The sequence below is a fragment of the Podarcis bocagei genome (genome assembly GCF_964188305.1).
Source record: "Podarcis bocagei genome assembly, chromosome: 5".
In the NCBI taxonomy this organism is placed as follows: domain Eukaryota; kingdom Metazoa; phylum Chordata; class Lepidosauria; order Squamata; family Lacertidae; genus Podarcis; species Podarcis bocagei.
Window position 1 is genome coordinate 96573254 of NC_138129.1, and position 27526 is coordinate 96600779.

The following is a 27526-nucleotide window of genomic DNA, read 5'->3' on the forward strand; positions in this document are numbered from 1 at the left end:
TTTCAAAACGGAGTGTTACAGCCTTTTCAATTTTGTTATGTAGGAAAAGGAATAACTTCTTCCTGCATTACACTTGCAGTTCACGCTGCAAAGTTAGCTTGCAATGACCTGCATCCTATTTTGCCCGTGCTAATCCCACGTATGTTTTCTGACAAATTTAAGGGACTGCAGCCATGGAGTGTCGACTGAACGTTTACCCATTTTGCTCACTTTGGTATGGATTATTTGGGGGGGCGGGGCGGGGGGGGGGAGAGACACAGCTATGAAGCTGGCTCAAACCAGCCACTCCTGTAGAAAGCTACAAATCTGTTTCCTTCTACCACAAAGGCAGAAGAAAGAACTGATTCTGAGAAGAAGAGCAAAGTGCCTCCAGCCCACGGCTAGGCCTTTCTTCGAGACACTGCCCTACAGGAGCCCAAGTCTGAATATTAGAAAAATCACTTATGAAGTCACAGCACTCAAAGCTTTTTGCTTACCAAGCATACCTGGTGCAGAGCTGGAAGCAGAATGCTCTATAACGTCCTGAACTCCTTCAATGTTCTCTTTGTTTTCAGCCTGTTTTTTCAAGGTCCTGGTCTTGGAAGGAAGCATGGGCAAACGAGGCAAATATGGAACTATGGATGAAGAAGATGCTGTCCTTCCAAGCTCTTCTGCCACTTCTGTAAGAAACGTCAGGGGAATAGTTGGAACAGAGAGCAGCAAAGGAAGAGGAAAGCAGACCTGGGTGCTAACGAGAGGCACTGGACAAGGGAAAAAGAAAGATCACTGAGAGATTCTAGGAAGAGATTGAATTCAAGTATAGAGAGGGGTCAGTTCTAAGGGTCTCAAAATGCCACAACAGCAACATAGACTGTTGTAGGAAACAAGAGGTAAGCTTTCACCAAGAAGCAAACAGTGCCTATTACTCAAGTTTTCTATCTTGCCTGGTACACAGAAATCAGAGGAGAGAATGAACAGAGGATGGAAGCAGCAGTGGAAAAAAGTGTGGACTACTCTGGGTCGTCCCATGCAACGCAGGGAAGGTAAGAAGAGATATGAATATTCCCTCTGGCTTGATGCACATAAAAGAAAACCTGCATCACCCCAGAGATACGTGCGCAGGACTCAGAAGTGTGGGAAGAAGCAGTACAAGTAACCTCAAGCTTCCTTCCAGTGTTGCTTCTGGGTTTTCTACAAAACCATGGTCAGCTCACCCAGAGTGGTGGCCCAGGCCTGCTGGGACTCTTTTGCCCGAACTCAGTGCATGCTCTGCAGGGGAAAACTGAGGAGCTACTCAATGAATGGCAGCATTCAACTCATTTTTTGTGCTAGCACAAGGATCAGCACTAATGCAAGGGGATTCCCCCTTCCCCTGGGTGTGCACTGTGCACAGGAGGCTAGGGGCTAGGGGGATGGAGAGGTTTGCAGAAGCACAAAATAGAGGTGCAGGACCAGTGGAAACTGCATTTCTTCCTGCAGAGTTCCCTGCACATATCATGTACCTTTCTTTTCCTCCATCCATGTGTAATAGCAATCTGAGCAGGTTCAATTTTAGCTCCCTGCTTATGACTCATCTTAAGCAAAACTAAATACAATAGAAGATCTTATCACATGTCACATCCATTTGGGCTCTTAAAGTGGAGCTGTTCACAGCTTCTGGCTACATGTTTAAACACATCTCTGCAAACATGAATACCAGAAGTTTAGATAGAAAAGCTAGGTTGAAGCCACCAGGAAATTGAATTTTTCAGAAAGTCATGATACACAAGAAACAGAAAAGTGCTTATTTGTGGCACAACTCTTCCTTTCACCGACTTCCAACCCCAAGATTTTTTTTATTTTGGCCCAGCAGATTTAATCATAAGCCGTGATTTTGTGTTAAAAGAATGAGTTGCTGTGTGTGTGCTTTTCTCTTCTTTATGCATGAAGGGTGAAGTTTTAAAATTTTCTATTTCTGGCTGTGAATAAATGGGCTGTCTCCACATTACAGGAAACTGGCTTATTTGAATCATAGTTCTATCAAACCAGCATCAGGACTGTAACTTAATATTCTGGTTTATGAACTAAGCAGTTTAAATAAACCAGTGTTTCCCATATTCAGCTGTTAACAGGAAAATGATTTCTTCACAAATGTGAGATGTTTTAAAGCTTCTCCCCTCACGCACACAGAGGTGTGATCCCGAGGCCTACAGCTGCTCATCCTCACAGCACCAAACCACAAATTAAGAATCCATTTTCCAGTAAAAATCCAGAGGTCAATTTGAAGAAACGGCCCCATAAGTTCTCAACTGCTAGAAAGGTGAGGGAAAACATCATGTGTTTTACAAGTAAACATTTGTAGAAAGTTGAAAGATAAGGAAAAAGGATTCTCACCTTCATTGATGCTAGAATCATGGAACATGGTTTCAAAGGCTTGATGAGTCTCAGCAAATGAAGGCCTGTCTAGGGGATTCCATTTCCAGCCTAAAGCATGAGAGAAGCAGAAAAAAGCTCTATGTCTTGGCAACATGGCAAGGAAAAGCTTATGAACTCCTCCTCCTGGCCATATCCCAAGGTTTACGATGTCGCAATAAATTGTGGTTTAGCAGACATGCAAATGAAACAATGTTCTATAATACAGGATTTTACGATCCTACGTTTGGTGACTTCTGCAAGCCCTAAACCTCTGAATCCTAATCCATTATTGGTATTATGAAAACTGGATTGCATTTGTTAAAAAGTGACGAACCACCCTGAATTCAACATCTCTTGGCAATGGAAGAATATTTGATCAAAACAGGCTCCAACCCCCCTATTACTTGCTTGACCTAACGTCTTAATCATATCAGCATCAAACAGCCTTTCCATTTGCTTCTGAAATGTTGTCTCCTGCTTGGTAAGTAATACCAGACATAATACTGCACCCTACTGGACACAGTAAGGTAAAGGGACCCCTGACCATTAGGTCCAGTCCCGGACGACTCTGGGGTTGCGGCGCTCATCTTGCTTTACTGGTCGAGGGAGCCGGCGTACAGCTTCCGGGTCATGTGGCCAGCATGACTAAGCCGCTTCTGGCGAACCAGAGCAGCGCACGGAAATGCCGTTTACCTTCCTGCAGGAGGAAGGTATTTATCTACTTGCACTGCCTGCTTTTGAACTGCTTTTGAACTGCTAGATTGGCAGGAGCTGGGGCAGAGCAATGGGAGCTCACCCCGTCGTGGGGATTCGAACCGCTGACCTTCCAATCGGCAAGCCCTAGGCTCAGTGGTTTAACCCACAGCACCACCCGTGTCCCTGGACACAGTACTGTACAGCTAAAAGGCAAGTAACTGGTGCCTCGGAATTTAGAGCAGTCACCAGAGTCTTGGTGTTCTGCAAGTTGAAAAATATACAGAGGTCTACATGCTTGGTTACAAAGAAATTTCATTTGTTGTTTGTGTTTAACTTTACAAAAGTTGAAAAGAATATTGAGGAATGCCTGGTGTTTTTTTTGGCAATTCCTCCCACCCTACTACAGTCCTTACTGCGAAGGGTCTCCCAATTCTCCAGAGACGCTTTTTGGAGGGCTCAGGAAGTTGCAGAGAAGGAGGGCTCTCCGCTTCTATGGCCTTTTACGCAAGCAACTTTGGATCCAAACCCCATGGTTTTTGTCAGAATTGTTTTTTTCAAGAGTTTTCCCCTGTGTCACCATGAGACAAAGAAATTAATGGAAATCCCCTAGATTCTATTTCATACAACACTGATGCTGTTGTATTAAGTGACATGGGGTCTGCACAAACCCCTAAGCGAAAGTTTGTGTCAATGGACCCGTCTTTTGCTTCTGTTGATTTTTTACATCAGATGTCAGCTGGTAACGATTCTCTTGCACTGTGGACAAGAGACTGGTTGCATGCTAACAGACTTACTCCCAGCTCTATATGCAACCTGTCTGTTATGGCAAGTCGGCAGGACGGCCCGTCCTCCTGCATGTTCTCACGATGTCTCCAATCTATGCTTTGTTACTAAAGGTAAAGACGAGAACGCAATACTCACATGCTCTCATGAGTTCGTAGACTTTTGGGGGGCAACCTTCAGGTTGTTCCATCCGGTAGCCTTTCTCCAGTAGATCATAAACCTGAGAGAGGTCAATGCCAGGGTAAGGTGACATTCCATAGGTGGCAATCTCCCACAACAAGACTCCAAAGGCTGCAAGTTAAACAAAGTCATTTTTAACCTGATATTCCTCTCATTTCATAGAATCACAGAATTGTAGAGTTGGAAGGGATCTCAAGGGTCATCTAGTCCAACTCCCTGCAATGCTGGAATCTCATCTAAAGCATCCATGACAGACGGCCACCCAACCTCTGCTTAAATACCTCCAAGGAAGGACAGTTCATGACCCAGTGTTTCCTAAACTATGGCAGAAAGCAGCTTCTTTAGAACTACTACTTATAAAGTAGAGGGAAACTGCACGCCGAGCAAAGTTCGTAGGATTTGGGGCTGTTGTTCTTTGATGTGGCAATCTAAATTAATCAGAGTACAGTCATACCTCGGGTTGGAGTTGCTTCAGGTTGAGCGCTTTCAGGTTATGCTCCGCTGCGACCCGGAAGTACAGTGGTGCCTCGCAAGACGAAAAGAATCCGTTCTGTGATTCTCTTCGTCTAGCGGTTTTTTCGTCTTGCGAAGCAAGCCCATTGACGGATTAGAGGATTAGCGCTATTAGCGGCTTATCTGCTGATCGGATCAGCTGATAAGCGGCTTAGTGGCTTAGAAAAAGGGGGGGGGGAGGAAAAAAACCCAGCAGGAACTCGCAAGACATTGTCGTCTTGCGAAGCAAGCCCATAGGAAATTTGTTTTGCGAAGCACCTCCAAAACGGAAAACTCTTTCGTCTAGCGAGTTTTCCGTCTTGCGAGGCATTCGTCTTGCGGGGCACCACTGTAACAGAACACATTACTTCCAGGTTTCGCCCCTCGCCCATGCGCAGACGGTCAAAATGATGTCACGCGCATGCACAGAAGCGGCTAATCGTGACCCGCACACACGAGGGTTGCATTCACTTCAGGCCGCAAATAGGGCTCCGGAACAGATCCCGTTCACATCCAGGGGTACCACTGTAGGTTCTTAAGCCTCAACTTCAGGTTATATTGCAGGGACAGCCACGAAGTAATTTTAACTACCCACCGGCAGACAGATTTTAATCAAAATGTGGTAGAAAGGTTTCCCATCCATAAGAAAAATTATGTTTATGATTTTGAAGAGATAAGAGGTACTTCAATGTTACAATGTTCTTTGTGACAGCCCCAGCTACCCCACTGGCTTGTGCTCCATAAGCGAAAAGGTCTTACCTTTAGGTGGTGTCAACAGTTCTCTACAACCTGACTATGAGGTTTCGGGCAAAATACATTTCTAGCTGTATTAGATTAGAGCTCATTCTAAGAATACCAGAGCAGCCCACATTTAAATGTACACAGGAACTCCATGCATAAGAGCAATGTTCTCCCTTCTTACCCCAAACATCTGATTTGATTGAGAATGTGTTGTAGGCCAGACTCTCTGGGGCTGTCCATTTGATAGGAAACTTTGCTCCAGCGTGAGCTGTGTAAGTGTCTCCAGTCATCAGTCTGCTTAATCCAAAGTCAGCCACTTTCACCACGTGGTTTTCTCCAACCAGACAATTGCGAGCTGCTAGATCCCTGTGTAAACAAAGACACTGCAGAATGATGACCTCTGGTGCCATCAAGATTCACCCTAAACCTTCTGGCACAGATAAGTGAATATGATTTTACAGCTCAATACTGGTTGCCACTGGGTGCACAGGAACATATTTAGCCTTTGTGGTTCTAGAGGTCTGCTTACTAACATGTGGAGCTTGATCAACACTTCAGTGTTTGAAAGGTACAGCTTTGGTGCCTGGCATGCTTGTTCTCTGTTTGCCTCCATGTTTTATAACACCCAGGGATGCATCGCTAACATATTCACTGTGGTCTCTCAAGCAATCAAAATGAAGGCAAGGATGCTGTGCAAATTGCATGCTATAAATTTGCATAGTTTATTTTGAGTGCAGAATCCACAGCTGGGGACAGGTGGTAAAGAATGTGAGCTGTGCAAAGTCTGTATTTGTGCCTCATTATTTCACTTCTTTGGAAGGACAGATCGTGAAGCTGAGGCTCCAAGACTTTGGCCACCTCATGAGAAGAGAAGACTCCCTGGAAAAGACCCTGATGTTGGGAAAGATGCACAAGGAGAAGGGGACGACAGAGGACGAGATGGTTGGACAGTGTTCTCGAAGCTAACAGCACGAGTTTGACCAAACTGTGGGAGGCAGTGGAAGACAGGAGTGCCTGGTGTGCTCTGGTCCATGGGGTCACGAAGAGTCGGACACGACTAAACGACTAAACAACAACAACATTTCACTTCTTTAGAGCAAAGGCCTGAAGCACTGTAACCAAGTTGTACTCTTTGCAACAAGGCCAAAGCTTCTGCCAAAATAAATGGCACTCCCTCCTTTGACATGGAACACTTTTAATTAAGTACACTGCAAGCATGAAAATGGGCTACAGTAAATCAGCTTCTGGTTGCTACTAAACAGCCAGTGACAGTCTCCGCTGAGCGCAGTAAATCTTACTATGCTATCATGCTGAGCAATCATCTTATGTGAAGCTTTGAAATTCAAATCAGAGAACAGGGAAATAGAAAGGTACTTGAATACTATTGGATTCTGGTCTAAAGAGGCTTAGTTTCCAAATTCATGCCTCTTGAACATGCCAAACAAGGCAGCAATTTGGATGACAGACGACAGTCTACTGCAATAGAAGAATGTACCCCAAAACAAAGGCCCTTTCAGAATACAAACTGTAGTCACTATTCTCTGAGGGACTCATGGAACTCTTAAAACACCAAAGCAAGAACAGATGAGATACAGCTATTGGACAAAAGCATATGCAATTCATAGGAGAGGCAAAACTGAAACACAACAAGAAAATATGAGTACTACAGTAAATTTCCTTGATTTTACTCTAGTGTCCTGCCATACCAGGATTTACATTTCCATGCAAGGACTTAAGTGACGAAAGATACAGGAGTGGAGAAAATGGGACGTGAAGAATTCTCTTTTTTTTGGGGGGGGGGAGATGGTATGATCACAGGAGAGACACTGAGCTGTGTAGGTAACAAATTATTCACCGCTGCTGCCCAAAGTGTTCTCCTAACTTGTCTGAGCCTTCAAATATTTAATCGAGATATTTAACATTTTAAACTTCTTTTCTCAGAGGAAACTTGCTATGTTTCCCCTCACGTGAAAGCTAGAAGCTCAGGATTGTTTAGAAAACCTGAAATATATTAAGCTCTGTCCAGAGAGAATAGCTGGCACAAAGCTATTCTGTTAAGGAGGCAATTGCCTCATGAGCAGGACTTGCAAGAGTTCTCCTGAAAAGCATATAATCAGATCTTATCCAAGTTCCTCATGGAAGGTCACCCAGACCCACACTCCCACCCTCCTTTTACGGAAGTCAAGACATTCTGCTAACCTGTGGATGAAGTTTTTCTTCTCCAGGTATTCCATGGCAGAGGATATCTGGGTAGCCATATAGAGCAGGACAACAGCAGTCACTTCCTCCCGATTGCACTCCCGCAAGTAATCCAGCAGGTTCCCATACGGCATGTATTCTGTCACTATATAAAACGGGGGTTCCAGAGTGCACACACCTGGCAGGAGGATGGTAGAGTCTGGTAAGGTTTATCTCTTACTGTAGGTACAATCTTCTAACGTGACTGAAGCAGAGAGTCCCCAAAATGCTGGAACAGCAGGTAGTATTAAGATAAGGTGTGTGGGGTGTGTGTGGTTATGTTCAAGTTTCCAAGGTAAGCACTGATTTTCCTATTTCCACAGTGTCATAGGGAAGGATTTCCACACAATAGGATTTGGATAAACAGAACAAGGAAATAATCACCCGAGGAAATAAAAAGAAACATGGTTAAACTGGCACTAAGCTTGACAGAGGAGGCAAACATGGACGATTTTTCCAGAATTAAAAGCTTCCTCACTCAGGGAATGGATATTATGCTGACAGCTGTTCCTATGCAGTGACTATGCAGTGCCTCTGGTTCAGAATTGGGACTGCAGTAAAGCGGAAAACAAACAAATAGACAAACAGGCTTTGTCCTTCCTTCCTTCCTTCCTTCCTTCCTTCCTTCCTTCCTTCCTTCCTTCCACTGCAGGAATGTCCTGCCATTTTCGTCCACAAAGAAGTCGCCACAACTGGTTGCAACAAGGTCACATCTAGCATGATCCACTAAATCCCACAGACACATTAAAATGCAACTTCTCTATTGCTAATGGAATAAAAATGATCTCCAGCTCAAAAACTAACTAAACTTTATCGCAGCAGCTAAGGACCTAGATGAAGATAAACACCATTTGAACATAGTGGGACACAGTGAACTCATTCCTGTGCAGTAAGCTAGTATGCAGAACCAGATATCGCATTCACCCTAACAGTGAAAACTCTGAAACTGAGCTGGAGAGGAAGGGATTCAATAAAGACATAGGCCAGTGACAGAGCACATGTTCCAAGTTCAATCCTCAACATCTCACGCTACATGGAGCACTGGGGAAAACCTCTGCCCAAGACCCTGGAGATTCACTGAAGTCAGAAGAGACAATACTGGGCTAGGTGAAGTACGGATCTGACCATTTTCATTGTTCAAAGAACTTCAGTTGCCCATATTGCCACCACCTGGTATCCATTTAGTTTGACACTTCACCCTGCAAGGAACTATACACAATTGCAAGGTCTTAGGATGGATGATCACTGGTTGTCTGAGACCATGAATACATCACTGTAACCTCGCCCCAGTTCTCCTTATATAAAGTGGGAACGATCGTGTTCTCTCCAGTTATTCTATGGTAAACAAGACTATAAAGTACTTTGCACAGCTATACAAGCCATTTAAAAACTCTAGAATGGATCATTGTGTCTCAATGGAGACAAAATTCCTTGGCCCAGAAGTGGAATGTGACATACAAGCCCTACCACACAAGCATCTGTTTCATAAGGGGTGCAGTACTGATCGTTGAAGTTCTTTGCATTCCCAGCATTTCTGCATTTTGTCTTACTATGGCAATGTAAATCACAAGAACTGTGAGAAATATCAACATACAAAACTGGAAGTGTAGAACTTAATGGATCAGAACGTGAGAATAATTCAGATTATGTAGGAGCAGTCACTGTACTATGCATTGCAAAAACCAAAACCAAACAACAATAAAGTGGGGGCAAGGGACTGTCAAACTCCCAATCCTATTTCACTTGCGCCTTTTCAATGTGGATTCTGCTTCCTCTGAAACAGCCTAACAGTAATTCTGAAAATTGCCTAACGTAAAAAAAATGTCATATCACTCACTCAAAATGTGTAGAGCTTTGCACTACAAAGCATTTCACTCATTCCAGAAAAGAAAATAAGGCACATGATTTTTTTCTAGTGCCCTTCCAGGTTTCCAATTTTTCCACTGGAAACATTTAAATGTTCTCAGGAAGTAAAAAAAAAGGGGGGCACCAAGTTGCTCCATTCTCCCCCTACCCCTATTAGCTCACATAAAATACAACTACAATGTTTGGACCCATGTGTTTTTTGCTTTAGGTGCATAGCCAGAATGGCAATATTATGTCCAGTGTACAGCAGTCCAGAGACAGGGTAGTTATACCCAATGGGTAAGACAGGTACAATCTTACAAAATGTAGGTTTTACACACTTAGAGCTTTGTTCAAACTTGCCAAAGTAAACATAATTTGGAAGGCCTACTCCAACTGTTCTTGAAGGGCAGGTTTGTTTAGCACAACAGTATTACTGTGAATGAATTAAAACAGAAAGCAAAACACATTACTGTATGGTCATATTAGTGCATTTACCTAATAATTGCACCAAATTTGGATGCTTGATTTCCTTCATAACAGAAGCTTCTTTCAAGAATTCCTCCACTTCCATTGTATCTTCCTGAAAGTGAAAACAGCTGCAATTAATTTAAATAGAAATTATGGAATAGACTTCAATGGCATTTGCAAAAAAAAGGAACACAACTGTAGAACAGTAGGCCACAATTAAAAGGGAATTCAAGTTACTGAAAATGTTTGCTAACTTGTCACACAAAGCTTTGAGGTAGGATTAGTAATGTAGGTATTTGTACAAAACATCACAAAACAAATTAAAAAGACCACACAGACTCAAAAATACAACAATTCAATCTAAAAACCAGCAGTAAAACAGAAAGCAAACCCTAACCAAAAATATTAATCTGATTAAATTATACCTGAAAGCCTAGACCAGCCTGAAATTAATCCGCTAAAAGCAGGTGTAAACAGCTAATATCTTACAGTTTGTTTAACTAGGAAGCAAGTATATTTCCCATGGAAGGGAGTTTCATGATAGCACCACCACTGAGAAGGCCCTGTCTCGTACCCACCAACTGTGAGTCCTGGGGCCTCCATGGGTGATCTCATGTGGGTGCAGGCAGACCTTCAAATAACACTATCTCTCTATTTATTTAATATACTGCATGATGCAGAGGGTATGGGGTGTTAGGAGATGGGCAGGACCTCTGGTGGGGAACACGTAGGGAAGTTTATGCACCTTTGGTCTCCACCCTGCATTCAGCTCAACTGTGGCTCCAAGAAGCTTTCAGCATGCAACAATGGGACACACCCCAGGAACAGCTTTGACTAGTCACTAAACCAAATGAGGGTAGCCCATGTGTCCCAAACCCTCAGTGGGTTAGGGACTTCACCTAACAGGCTCTGCCAGATTGAGTGAATGAGATCAAGAGTGGGTCCAGCAGTCAAAAGGGTGGTTTCTGCACATGCTGTCGAGAGAGGTGATGGGCCAATGGTGCTCGTCAACCTGGGAAGATAGCCCATCTAGGAGAAGGAAAACTCTGAGCCTAAACATCCGTTGTCTTGCAAGGTGTCTCTGGGAGAAGAAAGGGCTAAGGAGTAAGCCCTACACAAATCCGGAGTGGTCTCTCTAAGCGGTTGGATGGTGCCTTGTATGTCTCCTTCTGGCACCTCCTGCAACCAAGCTGGTGCCAAACATATCACTCTGATTTCCTTTGGACCACATCAGTGAGGCTGAGAGGGGGGTCTTGTCGTCTGGGCAGCCTGGGACCTCCAGGCACACTGCCCAGTCTTGGGGAGGTCACTTTGGTGCGGCTGATGCAGAAAAAACAACATGGTTTGATTTCACCCCTGGAGGGGCACTCCATTGTCTCTTGAGACAGACTGATGTCAACAGCTGCTTGATGCCAAAATTGGCTTATAAGTGACTTATAAGTATAAAAACTGATCAAACGAGGTTTAAAATATAAATACAACTCCTTAGCAACATACCTTGAGTGTTTTCACAGCAACTGTGAGATTGTATTTCTTCCATACCCCAACATACACTTCTCCATACTGTCCTCCACCAAGTTTGTGCTTCATAGTGATATCAGTCCGTTCCATCTCCCACTTATCATGGATGGGGGAGACTCCATAGACTGTGGGCTTATTGCACTTTGGTGCTGGGTAGTGCAAGGTTGTCACCAGGCCATCAGCTACTGTCGAGTGATGGTGAACTAGCTCTGCCAGAGTATTGAAACGGCTTTCGGCTGTCACATACACCTGTTAAAGAGGGAATGAAGAGTTGATATGAACCGGACAAGAAGGAAGAAGATGTGAATGTCTAGAAAGGGGCTGGGGAGGAAAACTCGGGTTTCCCCAGAAGCGTGAAATAGAAAAATGGGAAGGTAAGAAAACACAAAAATCCTCTTATGAAATATTTTCTCATTTAAGAATGATCAGAAAAATGTCCTTTAAAACAACGTTTTAATGTAAGATTGTTATAGTCACATCACTCCACTGCAAATCTCTCAGATACAAGATTCAAAGGCAGTTCGGTAAGCAATGGTGTCTGCTACTGTGTCTAGCTGGATTACTAAAAAAACCAATACGCTGAGGATTTGACCCTGGAAAAGTACTTTTAAAAGTTGCATCTTTTAAGTATCTGGTCCAAATATGCAATGTAAGAGTCTGCCAAATATATTGCTCCAGTAATACGGTAGGAAAGACTTCAGAATCACATAGCCTCTGATGTCTTTGTTCTCACTTGCTTCAGATTTCACTGTCTTCCACACCAAGTGAAAGAATGATGCAAAAATTGATAAAATCAAGCAGCAAACTAACGCGTGAAAGACTAAAAAAATCCTTCCATTTCCTAAGATCTATTTAGACTTTCTTAATAAGAATTACTGTTATTTATATGCCGCCATCGGACCGGGTTGCCAGAAGAGCCACGTTTTAGACATTAAAAAAAAAAATTGCCAAGGATTTTAGCTGGTTTTATATCTACAGCTTTTTGTATTTTTACTGTTGCTACAATAACTGCTTTTGTTTCTGATGTTTTTGATCTGTTTTATGGTTCTCTTTTGTAGGCTCTCTCGGAAATCTAGATTAATAAAATTGTGCTTTTTTAAAAAATCTATTTTTTAAAATTTATTGCATTTATATGCCATCTTTTTCTTCCAAGGAGCTCATAGAACAGAGCTCAAGGTGGGGTACATTGTTCTCCTCCCCTCTATTTCATCCTCACAACTACTCTGTGATGTAGGTTAGGCCCAAGGCCACCACCCAATGAGCTTCGCTATGGCTTCTTGAGACAACATTATAGAAATAAATTAGAGTCATTCTACTATTATCAAGGCTATATTATTTCCTGGAATGGAGTGGGATATAAAGAAGTTCGACTGTGCTTATCCCAGCATAGTAGCACAGGCCACATATGAAATTTGTTAACAAGGAGATCAACATTCAGCTTAACAGCCAACTACACTGTGATTCTTTAGTTACCTTTTAAGCAGGGGTGGCTAACACAGATATTGCTGTGTTAAAAACCCCATCATTCCTGACCATTGGCAATGTTGGCTGGGGCTAATGGGAGATGTGGTCCAAAGGTAAAGGTAAAGGACCCCTGGATGGTTATGTCCAGTCAAAGGCGACCATGGGGTTGCAGCGCTCATCTCACTTTCAGGTCGAGGGAGCCAGCGTTTGTCCACAGACACAACAATGGCTACCCCCATCTAGACATTGCTTGAGCATCCTCCAGAGCAGGAGTGGGGAACTAGTAAGGCGTTTGTCCACAGACAGCATTCTGGATCATGTGGCCAGCAGAACTAAACTGCTTCTGGTGCAAGAAGACACTGTGACAAGTGCCAGAGCGCATGGAAATGCTGTTTACCTTCCCGCTGCAGCGGTACCTATTTATCTACTTGCATTGGTGTGCTTTCAAACTGCTAGGCTGGCAGAAGCTGGGACAGACCAACAGGAGCTCACCACCGTCATGCAGATTCGAACCGCCAAACCTCCGATCGGCAAGCCCAAGAGGCTCAGTGGTTTAGACCACAGAGCCACCCCTGTCTCTTGTGGAGCACTGGACCTGTCCGGTGGCCAGATCCTTATCTCCACACACACACCCTCCATGGGACAAGTATGACAGGTGTGCCACCCTCCTCTCCATCACCTGACACCACAATGGCATCAGGTGACCAGCTTTTGCCCACATGGTTTGAAATGTCTAGGCAGAAAGGATGTGCTATAGTATGGAAAGTGCTGCGCATGGATGAATGCAGGCACTGCTGATAAAGCCCCTTTCACCCAAGCCATGTTTGACGACATCATCTATAATGTTGGGTGTAGGGCAGGTGAGTTGGACTAGATGAAACAGCCTCACAGGCCCAATGGGGACGTGTGGTGGGCCTATTCAGGCCTATGTGCTGAAGGTTTCCTGCTCCTTCTGTGCTCCAGGGCATGACCTGAGGAACCATGAGCATTCACATACTGACTCAGTTCACACCTAACGCTGAGCTGTGGCTTAACACAGACATTCCCGGGAACCTTGCATGGTGTCTGCTGTTCCTAACATGGAGCAAGGGGGCAAGCAGAGGCCCATCAACACATCACTCCTGGGTAAGGTCTGGCATTACAGTGCAATGCATCTATGCAAATCTTTCGCTTAAAGCAACGGCAACAGGCTGTTTCCAAGTGTCTTTACTTCAAACAGCAATGAAGGCGGATCCTTTTTTTATTAAAAGAATGGGTTTCCCTTGAGGATTTACCTTGCCATCCGCGGTGGTATTGATCCTGTAGTGGTAAACACGGCCCTCGTACCTGAGTGAGATGGACAGTTGCCCCGGGCTGCTCTCACTTTCCCGAACTAGGAAGCTGCCATTAATGAGGCTGCTCAGCAGATACTCAGCTGCACTGCGTGACACTGGCCCATGATACCAGGAATGCTTCTCCAGGCTGTTCACTGGGGTGATGTAGTTACTTGGAACCCACCCTTGACCATTCTTGGACCGTACTTCACTCCATTCACCGTTCTGGTTGTAGCCCAGTACGCGTAGCTTCTCACCTGAAGCACAAGAGGAGAAAATTCCAAGTGGGTCAAGTGTGATTGATAATATTTCATCTGCCCTGCCAAAAAATGAGGAATGACGGAACAAAGTACTCAAGAAAGGCCACCTGCTCAGGCTAGAGACAGGAAATAAACTGGAGTCTGTCCAGCACGGCTGTGGGAGGAGTAAAAAGATTATTAACAATTTCCTGTCTTCTCAGGGGACTGGGCAGCTTAATCCTTTCTGTCCATTTTTTTTTTTTACCCTAACTAAGAAACGTATCTGTCCTTGTGGTTTAAACATGTTTGAAGACCTCATACATATTTGTCCATTATATAACTGGTTGTGGGAACAGTATTCAGGACAAACTTTAGCAGATATTTGAAGAAGTATGTCCACAAGGCAGAAATTTGGGGATCACCAGTCTGGCACATGCGGAGGTCATCTGTGGTTCCTGCAGGCACAGCAATCCTCAAGTGATTTCTTTTTTAAATCATTTCTATACCACTTTACATTTCCAGAAAAACCCTACCTCTTTATATCTCCCCCCCAAAAAAAAACCCCACTTCTAAGCATTTAATAGAACATTACAAAGCATGGAAGTTAAAAATTACAAATACAAATAAATACAAAAATAGGGAGTGTCAGCTTTTCTCCCTAGCTATTTTCCTGATATGGGATTCTTAATTTCTGCATGCAGCTATCGAAGGCACAGGAGCCTTGACTGGGAAAACCAGGTGGCAGTGGCACTCCCTTAGTTCTGTTTGGCACCACTGCTTTCCAGTTATGCTTCCTTCCTCCCCTCCCTCTGGAAATCAGACAGCAGTGAGGAGCAGTTGCTTGAGCTAGGAGAGCTGGTGCTTTTGTACTCTGGTTAGTTTGCAAGGATGTTTAGGGTGGATGGGAGAGGCAGGGCAGCTTCCCCACTCGCCTCTGATGTCTGCTGGCCACACGGAACTGGAAGCAGGCACCTACTTTGCCCATGGAGGGGCTTCTCTGAATTGTGTGTGGGGTTGTTCAAGTACGCTTTGTGTGTGTGTAATTGACAGGAATGTACTGGGCAGAGAGGGAGAGACAGATGCATGTGTGGTCTGTGGGGTGGGGGTGGGGAGGCTTGTTTCTGTATGTGTGATCTGCGAGAGACAGGGAGAAATGCCCTTGGACAGAGAGGCAGAGGTGTGAGAGACAGGAGCATGTTTGCGTGTGGTTTGTAAGTGTGCCAGAAGAAGTGTAGTGAAGCCACCTTATATATTGTTCCTAGTGCTACAGACTCTTCTCTCTTATTGGACAGCAACAGCAACATCTCAGTCTCCATAGGAGCACCACTGTAGTGCTGCCCCAGAGTCAGAACAAGATCATACATCTTTGCAATGCATCCCCTCCCCAGAAGATGGTTTGGCTTACCTTTGGTGATGCTCAGTGTGTTGTCACCACTTGCTACAAAATCATAAAGTGCAACAAAAAGATTGGGGTCGCTCTCAGTGGTTCCTAAGAGGTTCTCCTTGGAGCTCCACCTGATGGCTTCATTCAGTGCCTGGGGTTCTGTGTCACAACCATAGGGGCGGTGCAGAGCCTCTGAGGGAAAAGAAAGAAAGAATATGTCTGTTTAGTATTCATATTTAAAATCCAACGACACACTGAATTTGGTCCTGAGCAGCAAATGGAAACAAATATTTTTAAGTGTAACTCAGCAACAATAGTAATGCAAGAGATTTTGGTGCTTGAAGCAAAAGAATGTAAAGGACACCTCCTCTGCTCACTAATATGACTTGGTAGGAAATTATCGTGCACAAGCCCCAGGGAAATGGATAAGAGTTGGGGCCCATGGATCACATTTCTCCTGTTCTGCTGCCCTTAAAGGTAAAGGGACCCCTGACCATTAGGTCCAGTCATGACCGACTCTGGGATTGCAGCGCTCATCTTGCTTTATTGGCCGAGGGTGCCAGCGTAGAGCTTCCGGGTCATGTGGCCAGCATGACTAAGCAGCTTCTAGCGAACCAGAGCAGCGCACGGAAACACCGTTTACCTTTCCGCTGGAGCGGTACCTATTTATCTACTTGCACTTTGAAGTGCTTTCAAACTGCCAGGTTGGCAGGAACTGGGACCGAGCAACAGGAGCTCACCCCGTCGCGGGGATTCAAACTGCTGACCTTCTGATCGGCAAGTCCTGTGGTTTAACACACAGCGCCACTCGCGTCCCTCTGCTGCTCTCAGTAGCACTTAAAATCCCCTGCCTGGGGCACTTGCTTTCTTTGCCAGCTGGATAAGCTGCCTTTGCCAAATAACAAAGCAGGCACCAAAGAGCTAACTGAGCAGAGCTTCAGGCAATTGGCAAAATAGCCACAATCTTACCTATTACGTCTCCTGAGGTCACATGACCACAAGTCCAGGTAAGGCGGTAACAAAAGTGTCATTTACAGCATGCAGCCAAGCTGGTGCCATTTTGGTGCCAAGCTGCTTTTATTTTGACCACATCAGCGACGCAGCCCAGGACCTCCATAGATACTGCCCAGGCATGCACCCCGGAGAGGTCACTTTACTGCTGCTAATGCAGCAAAAACAACACAGTATGCAACAGTTATGAGTTACCAGTCTCTGTAGCCCCAGCAAGTGCTGTGATTCTCCCGCAGATTGGCTTTGCCCCCAGAGGTGCACTCCATTGTCTTTGGAGACAAATGGATGCCAGCAACAAGAATTTACAGCATATGGAGAGGGATTTAATTCAAACAGGTCAAGAAGAAATGGGGGGGGGGGCTATTTATATTTCGAGAAATACTCTCCGTGATTGTATACTTTAAAAGGCAATAATCTAAGACAACGCATTGGTTGATGAGACCATAAACACAACCTCAGAACTGTTTCATTCCTGATATGCCAAGCTCCCCAAATTTCTTGCTGGGCAAAGCAAGCTTCAGCTTCCCCTTTCCTTTAAGGCCTGAACCTCTTAAACCATCAAATTAAATTTCAAGTTCAAAGGGAAGTACAGCTTTGAACCAGATTAGACACAGATCCCCCCCTTTTATAGCTACAGTTGATCTTTTGTCAATTTGAACAAAATAAAAATATTGCAAATCCTTTAAGTAGGGATCTGTCATACTGTACTGTATGCTAAAGCCCCATGTACATTGATGGGGCTAAAATAATTAAAATAAAAATAAGTAAACAAGCAGCCCCATTTGATATACAGGTACATCATACCTCGGAAGTCAAATGGAATCCGTTCTAGAAGTCCGCTCGACTTCCAGAATGTTCAGAAACCAAAGTGTGGCTTCTGATTGGCTGTAGGAAGCTCCTGCAGCCAATTGGAAGCTGCAAAAGCCCAGTCGCATGTTCGGCTTCCAAAAATAATTCACAAACCGGAAGACTCACTTCCGGGTTTGTGGCGTTCAGGAGCCAAAACGTTCGAGAACTAAGCTGTTCAAAAACCAAAGTACAACTGTATGGCTAAATCAGGCACCACAGCAAAAACATTCAACTGCCATGTAAGTGAAAACACTCTAAAGCAGAGGTTTTCAACCTTTTTGAGTCCATGGCTTCCTTGACCAACTACATTCTTTCTGTGGCACCCCCATGGGGCTCAGGAGCCCAGTTATGTCACCCCTTGCCTGCAGAGCTGGCAGCCTCTCACCCTTTTTTGAACACCCTCCCATGCGGAGTGTTCCCTCGGTCTCCTCTCCCCTCTCCTTGGGAGTCCTCTGGGCAGCCGCTGCCGCCACCCCTGGTCTCTGAGCTGCCCACCTCAAAGAGAGGTGCTTCCTCAAACTGCCCCACAGAGGCCTGGGACTTGTCTGTCCATTCCCAACAGTAAAGGCTGACAGACTGGTCAGCTGGGCTCCCTCGCCTACTTGCTTGCTTACTCAGAGACTGCCTCAACTCCTGGCAACCAGCACCTTCTGACCAGCCCCAGAGGCACCATTCGCCTGGGGACCTTGTAGCCAGGGCTGCTGCAACAAACAGCTGTGCAAGCCTTGGGAGGGAGAGATGCGAGAGGGCATCAGAGGCGGGAGGGAAGGAAAGAGGGGCAGAGGCCAGTGTTGCCCATGGCACCCGTGACCATCATTCAAGGCACCCCAGGGTGTCACGGCACACTGGTTGAAAACCACCGCCCTCAAGTAAGAGCAGAACATGAAGGCAGACACACTCAACCAAGGGCAGGCAGCTCATTCCCGAGTTGAACAAGACATTTGTTGAAGATTAACCTAATGGAAAGATTGCTCAGCAAACACCTCAATTCCTCTGATGGTGGTAGAAGCAAGAAATAGTGAAGAGATGTGATGGATGGATGAAGGAAGGAAGCATCAGCACTGATGCAAAAGAGGCACAGAGCCAATCCCCATTCAGAGCTCCCAATATCAAGAACTAGCAAACCAGCACCGGCAAGCCTCTTATAGCCTAGTCATGTTCAGCTCTGCCATAGAAGAACACATGAAAGCAAGGTATAAAGCCCAAAAGGAAGCTGGGGCAGCAGCATGCCACCTGCTGCTGCTTGTTTCAGAGTCTGAAGCAACACTGCTCACCAAAAGCCATTTCTAATCCTATGCAGCGTCATGATCAAGAATTTGAGGGAATAGAAGCGCTTAAAGCTACCATTTGAATGCATTCGTAAGAGCAGCATTCTTATAGCTGATTTTTAGGTATTACTTTCAGGAATGTTCATGCTATCCACAAATGAGGCACTAAACCGCTCCCCTGCATTAATGATAATGTTAGCAAGAGGGCATGTACGCATACAGTAAGGCAATGAAGAAATCCAACTCCCACAAAAGATTAGAGATAAAAACCAGCTGTCTGCTTACAACAGCATATCACAGTGGGGGGAAATGCAATTCCGACGGGAATCTAAAAATCAAACCCCACACACTGTTAATTCCAAGAACCAGAGCAACTTAAGTCTGCAGTTCTTACGGAGGTGAAGTACAGTCACATGCAGTTACTGCTTTCCAAACATACCTCTCAAATCAGATAAAGTTGGTTTAGAAGCCTCCTCAGAAAAGGAACATAGTTGCTCAGCATTCTCTTTGCCAAAACTGCTTGAGTGAAGAAGAACTGTCCCCAGGATCATGTTGCTTCTTACCGAAAGCCAACACACAACTGCCTAGCACAAATCAGAATGCTTTTCCCCAGGAGACGGCATGCTACACATGTGACTCCTACTAAAGAGGATAAGGGCCAACAGGAGAAAGCAGGACTGTTGGCGTGGGAGGCGACGCAAGTGAGCAAAGCATTCCTCTTTTCAGCAACTGGAAGCGTTAAGAAATGTGATGCTTTCCAACAGTTAGAAGGCAGGGAACAAACCGCAAATTGAAACGTGTCTGGAACCGAAAGGCTGTAACAATGAAAGCTTATTCATTCTTGGATGACAGTTAAGATTGCTTGATGGGAAGGAATGTTTTCCACAGCATAGTTGAGCAATGCGTATTAACACACACTTTTTCCAACACGTGGACAACCACGTCAGCATGCTTGACAACTATCCTTGAAGAGCCAAGATTTAGCCTCAAGTGATATTCCTAGATCAATTCTGTTGCAAAAAAGTTTATTTACTGATGGCGATGAGTCCAAGCAAACAACCAGGTGATATTTTTTGTCTTTTGCAAAGGACAGACTCCTGGCCTCAGCTATCCTATCCACTTGGCTTTCACAATGGATGCAAAGAATCTTATTTTATTGATAATGGGATTGACAGTCAACAGCGGGTGGTTAAGTACCCCTTAAATCTGGTGGTGTATGGAAGTGTCTCATTCAACTAACAGAATAGGCAGAGGAATAAATCATTCATTGCAAAAGGGAATTATTTTCCACCTGCAGACCAAACTCACTTTCTCTTCTTCAGGCTCAAAAGAAAAAGCTAGTGCATTAATTATATCAGTGTCAACAAAAGAGTTACTTTTATTAGCCAAGAGGTCTGGAAAGGATGCATTTCTGAGGTTCAGCTACCTCCATCCCAGATCACCCAAGCAGATTTGTTTTTTCTTAATTACATCTCTGTATTAAAATATATATATATATTAAGTGATGACAAGACTGGACATCGACTCTTGCCCATGCAAAACGGACAATGTGCAGAATCACAGTGGTAAGCTGTTGAAGACACTCAGACAGCAGGGGTAAGAACTGAACAGCTGACAGCAGCAGGAAGAAAGCCTCTTCTGTAACTTGGAGCTGAAGGAAAAAATGTGTGTGCTGTAAAAGCACCTGCCACTGTCAGGGTGAACCATGAAGAGTTAGCTAGTGGCTGTGCACATCAGCTCCTCCACCCTCCCCTACCATAACATGAAAACTCCCCAGAGCCACAGATGGAAAACACACTCCTTTATGTGAAACTGAGCATAACTAAGTTATTGCAGGGGGTTGGACTAGACGACCCTTGGGATTCCTTCCAAAGCTATGGTTCTATGATGTCCATTCTTTATACCAATATTCAGAAGACAGAAAGGTTTCTCAAGGAAAGATAAAACCATGGTTTTGTGGCAAAAGCGTAAGCGAGTCTGGGGACCAACACAACCCTGTCCTCCTCTGATGCAGTTTCTACATTACTTGAACTCATAAACTGTGGTTAGCACTAGCATTAAGTATGTTTGGTTCGAAATAAGCCCGCTTTAGACAACAGAACAAACTATGGTTAAGTGGAAGCTTTCAAACTCTTCCTTCTGGCCACACTGGGGGAGAAACATACAAACCCAGGACTTACCTAGGCTTATTCACATCATGCTAAACTAAAGGTGGAGAATCTCTGGCCTGTGGGCCAATCTTGACCTGTCGGGGATTCACTTCGGCCTTAGAGGTCATTTCCCCTAAACTACGCCCACCCACTCATCAGCTGTGTCACGGGTGTTGATGGGTGGGAGAACAGGGTTAAATTCTGCATATAACTCTTACTCTGTTGTTGTGTATAATGTACTTCATCTTCTCCGTAAGGCAGGATCACAAAACTGATAGAATTGTGCTTAGAACACCCACCAGTCAATTACCTTTTAGTTTCCAAGTTCAACTCAACCTTCCCCCCCTTCTGTTTGAACAAAGTATTAATACAGTGGTGCCTCGCAAGACAAAATTAATTCGTTCCGCGAGTTTTGTCGTCTTGCGATTTTTTTCGTCTTGCAAAGCACGGTGTCGGGAAAGTTTTGGAAAAGCTTCAAAAATCACCAAAGTCTTAAAAAACCTCAAAAAGGCTACCACACCGCGTGCTATGAGTTGCTCCTCGAAGTCAAGTCGCAACTGTATTAACGGTGTTAAGAAAAAGGAAACAAACTTGCAAGACGTTTTCGTCTTGCGAAGCAAGCCCATAGGGAAAATCGTCTTGCGAAGCAGCTCAAAAAACCAAAAACCCTTTCGTCTAGCGAGTTTTTTGTCTTGCGAGGCATTCGTCTTGCGAGGTACCACTGTACGCTTAAAGAAAATAGCATGAATGGATTCAGGGTTTTTTGTTTTTCCTTTGTGCCCAAGAAATACTAAATATGAATAATTCTTTTTTAAAGCACGTGTAGGAACAATGATAAGCAAAAGCATTGAGAATTCAGCCTTAGCTTAGTTAGCTAGACTCCCCAAATGTTCACAACCAGCAATGAACACTTCTGGGGTGGAGAGTTGCAATGAGGTTAAGCTAGCTGTGTCTCTCAGATCGATAAATACAGAGACGCACTCTGCTTGGGTACTAGCTACAGGGCTGCTACTCAGCCAAGGACAAGGGACTCTATTCACAAGCATGATACTAGCAGCTGCCACGTGTCCAAGGTAACAGAAAACCTCACAGACTGCAAAACAGAAGAATATTGGAAACACGCCCCCTTATTCATTTCTGACAATCTACTCTGGTAACAAAGATGGCATTCATGCACAACTGCTTTGACTCATAACAGAGGTGGGGCAGCAATGCACACAATCAAGTCACAAGGATTCAGGAAAAACATATTTTTCATAGCTAGTCATATGGGGAAGGGAGGCAATCTAGGAACTGGCAAGTCTTCCAACTCTGGAATCTCATATATTCCCCCCCCCCCCCCATTTCAGAGTATGCTTAGGGGTGGTGAGAATTCTAATCCACTTTCATGACTAGGAAGCATGGCAGTTCTTCAACATTAGAATTTATTGATTTATTTCATTCATAGGTGGCTTCCTATGAAAAACCACAAAGTAAGAGTAAAATAAAATCATAGATTGTAAAGTTGGGGGGACTCTGAGGGCCATCTACTTCAACCCCCTGCAACGCAGGAATCTCAACTAGATCATACATAACAGATGGCCATCCAACCTCTGCTTAAAATCTCCAAGGAAGGAGTATCCACCACCTCTCATGGGAGCATGTATCACTGTCAAAGAGCTCTGACAGTCAGAAAGTTCTAGTCGGACTCCCCTTTCTTGTAATTTGAAGCCATTAGCTTGGGTTCAAGTCCCCAGAGCAGGAGAAAACAAGCTTGCTGCATCCTCTATGTGACAGCCCTTTAGATATTTGAAGATGGCTATCATATCTCCCTCTCAGTCTCCTCTTTTCCAGGGTAAACATACCCAATTTCCTCAACCATTCTTCGTAAGCCTTGGTTTCCAGACCCTTGATCATCTCGGTTGCCCTCTTCCGCACATGTTCCAACCTGTCAATATCCTTAAATTGTGGGGCCCAGAACTGGACACATTACTCCAGGTGTGGTCTGACCAAGGCAGAATAGAGCGGGACTATTACTTCCCCTGGGACACTATATTTCTGTTGATGCAACCTAGAATAGCATTAGCTGAAGTTGTGTTTAGAGTGAATTGCTACCCTACAAACATGTCTGCTCCAAACAATGTAAAAGGAAGCACTCAGTAAAACAAACTGATTAGGGCTGAGTAATCTGGTTTTCTATCAGCTAAACATTGTGATATGCCAATATATCACAATGTCTGAAATATGGATGGAACTATGTAGAGGCGAATGGGGTAACGTCCTGGCAACCGCTACTATTTAGGGGTCTAAAACAGATATATTTTTCTTACCTTTAACATATTGTTACAACTATTATTTTATATTGCACAGAGCAACAGGGGAGGCAGGAATCACAAGAGAAGTGGTGAATGGCTTTATGGTGTTTCCCACATCACATTTTTTTACACAGCACATGCACACATCGTAATTTGCAATATATTTCCATGTTCATATTATGAAACCTTTACCATGATGTGGAATTCAAACTGATTTTGGACGATATATTGATACATCGCCCTGCCCTAATACCGATGTCTATGGTCAAGGGCTTTCTATAAATGCAAATTTTCTGGTCAACCCTCTGGCAAGAACCCTCTTGGCAGGAGTGGGTTTTCCCCACCCAAAACCTTCCAAGGTTCAGCCTCTCTTTCCCCCATGCAAGTCAATGCAGACATCACTGCTATTTGATTTTCCCAAAACAAAATGGTGGTGATGGTTCACAGGAACTTAGAAGTGCTGCCTGCACACACACACACTGGAATCAATTTCAACTGAAACAAACAAACAAACATCAATGAAAAGACAAAACATTGAACCAGCAGGAAGAAACAAAGGTACAGTGGTGCCTCGCAAGACGAAAAGAATCCGTTCTGTGATTCTCTTCGTCTAGCGGTTTTTTCGTCTTGCGAAGCAAGCCCATTGAAGGATTAGCGGATTAGCGCTATTAGTGGCTTTTAGCAGCTTATCTGCTGATCGGATCAGCTGATAAGCGGCTTAGCGGCTTAGAAAAAGGGGGGAGGGGGGAAAAAACAGCAGGAACTCGCAAGACATTGTCGTCTTGCGAAGCAAGCCCATAGGAAATTCGTTTTGCGAAGCACCTCCAAAACGGAAAACTCTTTCGTTTAGCAAGTTTTCCGTCTTGCGAGGCATTCGTCTTGCAGGGCACCACTGTACTATGTAAAATAAAGCTAGAATCCACATGATTGTAGCTTTAGTCTGCAAATAAATGACCTTGCTTAGTATCCTTGCATGTGAACAGAGAGCCAGACAGGAATCTATTTTGTCTTTCTGTACAGCATAATCATGTCTGTTTACAGACAAGTGTTCTGCACAAATAAGAATACAACTAGACTGTGTAAAGGCTTAGCTGTAAACCAACATATACTATTTGTTATGGCAACTTATTAATATGCATGCTTGCCTGGGAAATATATAAATTGCAAAATGGGAAAGGTACTTAGAGCAGTCTTGATTTAACTTAACCATCATGGTTCTCAATATCTGTTAAACGCCTGGGCTCCTCCTGGCCTTCCTGCAGGTCAAGGAGCACAGACCAGGACTTGAAATTGTGGCCTACGTCTCAGTAAGACGGAACATTAAGCACTCAACCAGCTTCCTTCGCAAGTCAAGTGGAAGAAACAATCAAAGTTGATACCAAGTTAGAGGAAAGGGCCCACTTACTGTTATTTTAAGAGCCTTCCTCCCACACAGAGATGAACATGGCTGCTTATTACATCATTCCTTCCTGTTGCTACAGTGGTAGGAGGAATGCCATAAAGGAGTGGTCAGGACAGCATCAGCTGTTTGTCCTAGGAGGCCCCACTAACATTTGTCTCCATTACATCTGTCTTTGTGAGTTGACAGTCTTAAGTTTCAGATGTCTATATATCTCAGTTGAGCAAGAAGGGGAAAACCTATCATTAATACAGAGCAAATGCAAGGTTTACTTGGTTTCTATATAAAGGCTCACATCCACTTAAAAGTCAATGACATCATACCTTCCTTGGTTTCCCAGGGAAGAAAAGTCTCTCTAAGAGATGTACTTGTCAATACACTAAGAAACATCCTTCTCCTAGTAAAAAGCAATGAAAGGAATTCAATTTAAATGTTTATGTCCTCCTTTGCTCCTGCCCTACAAGGAAGATCGCCTTTCCCTTGGCATCAAGAGCAGAATGTGTTCTTATCCCTCAATATTCAGTAATCTCTCTCTTGCCCAAAGACATCACTTCTTCTCCGCCCTGGTAGCAGGGACTTATTCTGGCCAATCAAACTGACAATATAATCACCTGGTAGCAGTCAAATATTCCATAGGGAACACAGTTGTGAAACTGACCGGCTGCTTTTTAAAATTGCAATAAATTATCTAACGTTAACAGGTAGGAGTGAGGGTCCCTTGATCCCCAGCCCCACTGGAATGACACGTGCATCTCACCACAACCACCACTAATTTAGGAGCAGGGATGCTCTGTCCTGCAACTCTCTCCTATTGAAATATGCCCTCCCTCTCCTCTCAAGCAAATCACATAGTTGAACATCGTCTACTGGCTATATGCAATATCTGCAAGTATTTATGAATCACACAAGGAATACAGGGTCAGAAAGCAGAAAACAAACGCTTGCAAGCCATCATCACAGTAGCACAGGCACCAAGTGCCCAAGAGTTACACTTCCAACAGAGTTCACTGGAAATGCGGGGAAAGTGGGTCTTCAAGAGATCTGTCATTATGCTGCATTAAGCTGTGCTCTGGAGTCTTCTGAAGTTTCTGAAATTCCCCCAATTCTAATTATTGTTTCTCTTCTGATCAGCAAATATTTATTACAAAACAGTTTAGCAGGCCAAGTACTTTTGGCTGGAGATATGTGAAACATACAGGGACTTCAGAGAAGCAGAGAACACAATAAGGCATGCTAATCTCCAAATGCATACAAATCAGACAAGAACCTGCCTCATAGCGCTTCCCAGGGATGCACCCTAGATCTCACAATAGGAAGGTAAGGCAACTAAAATTGCATAAGGCAGAGGAGAGGCCTCATTGTGTCTCCACTAAATAAGGCATCCTTTCCCAGTTGGTTGCAGGTTCAAAACATCCAAATAGTCGCTTCCACAGATGCACTTAGTTTATAATTGAAAACCTTGTACCACATTATTTTAAACTACAAGTATGGATCTGCACTGTAGGTCTGGGCAATATCTAATTTCCAACATCATAATATAATACCAGATAAACTTTGCAATATGGCAGTATATTATGATGTCAGAAAGGAGGCAAGAAGGCTGTTGCTGGCCATGGAGATGATTAGCATCACCGTGCACAGCTTCTGCCTCTTCCTGTTGAAGCTCGATTCATTTCAGGACAACTCTGGTAATAGCTATGGAGCCCAATGATTTCTCCTGCTGAATTTGTGTGTATCTCTTCCACTGGTATCCCATAGTTCTGCTCTCTGAACATCTCCCTTAAATACCTCTTATGCCAGACCAAGGGTGGGCTTCCAGATGCTGCCAGACTACAACTCCCATAATCCCTAATCACTGCCTGGGACTGCTTCCAACACCATCTAGAGCAGTGTTTCCCAACCTTTTTTGGGCAAAGGCACACTTGTTTTATGAAAAAAATCTCGAGGCACACCACTATTACAGCCCCGTGACGTCAGCGCGCAGCGTCACGCCGGGAGGGACGCACGAAAGTGTAAGTTTCATTTTTTTCCCCTCCCCCTTGCCGGGGAACCTCCAAGCTTTGGGGGTGGGGGGGGAGGAGGCAGCAAAGCGAGGCAGGAAGGAGAGCGCGGCTTGGCTGGGTGAGCTTTGGCAGGGGCAGGGAATGAGAGCCGCGAGGCGGGTGCTGCGGACGGAGGCGCTGCCCGCCGAGCTCGCAGGCAGCCAGGCAGGCAGACGGCGAGAGCCCCGCGCTGGGCGGCCTCTCCTCGCCGTCGCCGCCCCGCCTCTCGCCGCCCGACTCGCCCGCCTCCCTCCAGGCAACATCTCGCAGCACACCAGGCAACATCTCGCGGCACACTAGTGTGCCGCGGAACAGTGGTTGGGAAACACTGATCTAGAGGGCCACAGATTAGCCACGCCAAGGGCAAAGACTGTAAAAGAGATAGACATCCATCACAGCAACCTCCATGTTATCAGGCAGCTTCCTTTAGCAATTAGAACACCAAAATCTCCTGGGGCTACATATTCCCCCAAGTTATTTCATGCAACCTGAAAGGGATTCCAAACTTTAAACACTGTGGGAAATGGCGCAAAGAAAACACCTGCAATCATTTTGATTTGTAGTTGAAATTATATTCTGTCACTTTGGTAAAGGTAAAGGGACCCCTGACCATTAGGTCCAGTCGTGGCTGACTCTGGGGTTGCGGCGCTCATCTCGCTTTATTGGCTGAGGGAGCCGGCGTACAGCTTCCGGGTCATGTGGCCAGCATGACTAAGCCGCTTCTGGCAAACCAGAGCAGCGCACGGAAACGCCGTTTACCTTCCCGCCAGAGC

General features: G+C 44.7%; 1 protein-coding gene and 1 long non-coding RNA gene across 7 annotated transcripts in view; one reads left to right on the forward strand and one right to left on the reverse strand.

Annotated features, from left to right (window-relative positions):
• The window catches only part of ABL2 (ABL proto-oncogene 2, non-receptor tyrosine kinase), a gene marked incomplete at its 5' end in the record, with an annotated part of 85332 nt that overhangs the window by 39375 nt on the left and 18431 nt on the right, over positions 1-27526 (reverse strand). For 2 of the 6 annotated variants that reach the window (XM_081194316.1, XM_081194317.1), the window contains 9 exons: positions 477-740; positions 2353-2442; positions 3991-4143; positions 5447-5631; positions 7465-7642; positions 9847-9931; positions 11317-11589; positions 14079-14374; positions 15762-15932. In XM_081194316.1, the coding sequence (XP_081050442.1) occupies positions 477-740; positions 2353-2442; positions 3991-4143; positions 5447-5631; positions 7465-7642; positions 9847-9931; positions 11317-11589; positions 14079-14374; positions 15762-15932 (1695 nt within the window). Of the gene's footprint in view, positions 1-476; positions 741-2352; positions 2443-3990; positions 4144-5446; positions 5632-7464; positions 7643-9846; positions 9932-11316; positions 11590-14078; positions 14375-15761; positions 15933-19307; positions 19513-27526 lie in introns of those variants that run through there. The other 4 variants (XM_081194321.1, XM_081194320.1, XM_081194319.1 and 1 more) reach the window with 4 other exon arrangements.
• Positions 11600-14044, forward strand: LOC308587198. Its single transcript, XR_014008289.1, has 2 exons — positions 11600-13560; positions 13593-14044. It is a non-coding gene; the product is annotated as an uncharacterized lncRNA (long non-coding RNA).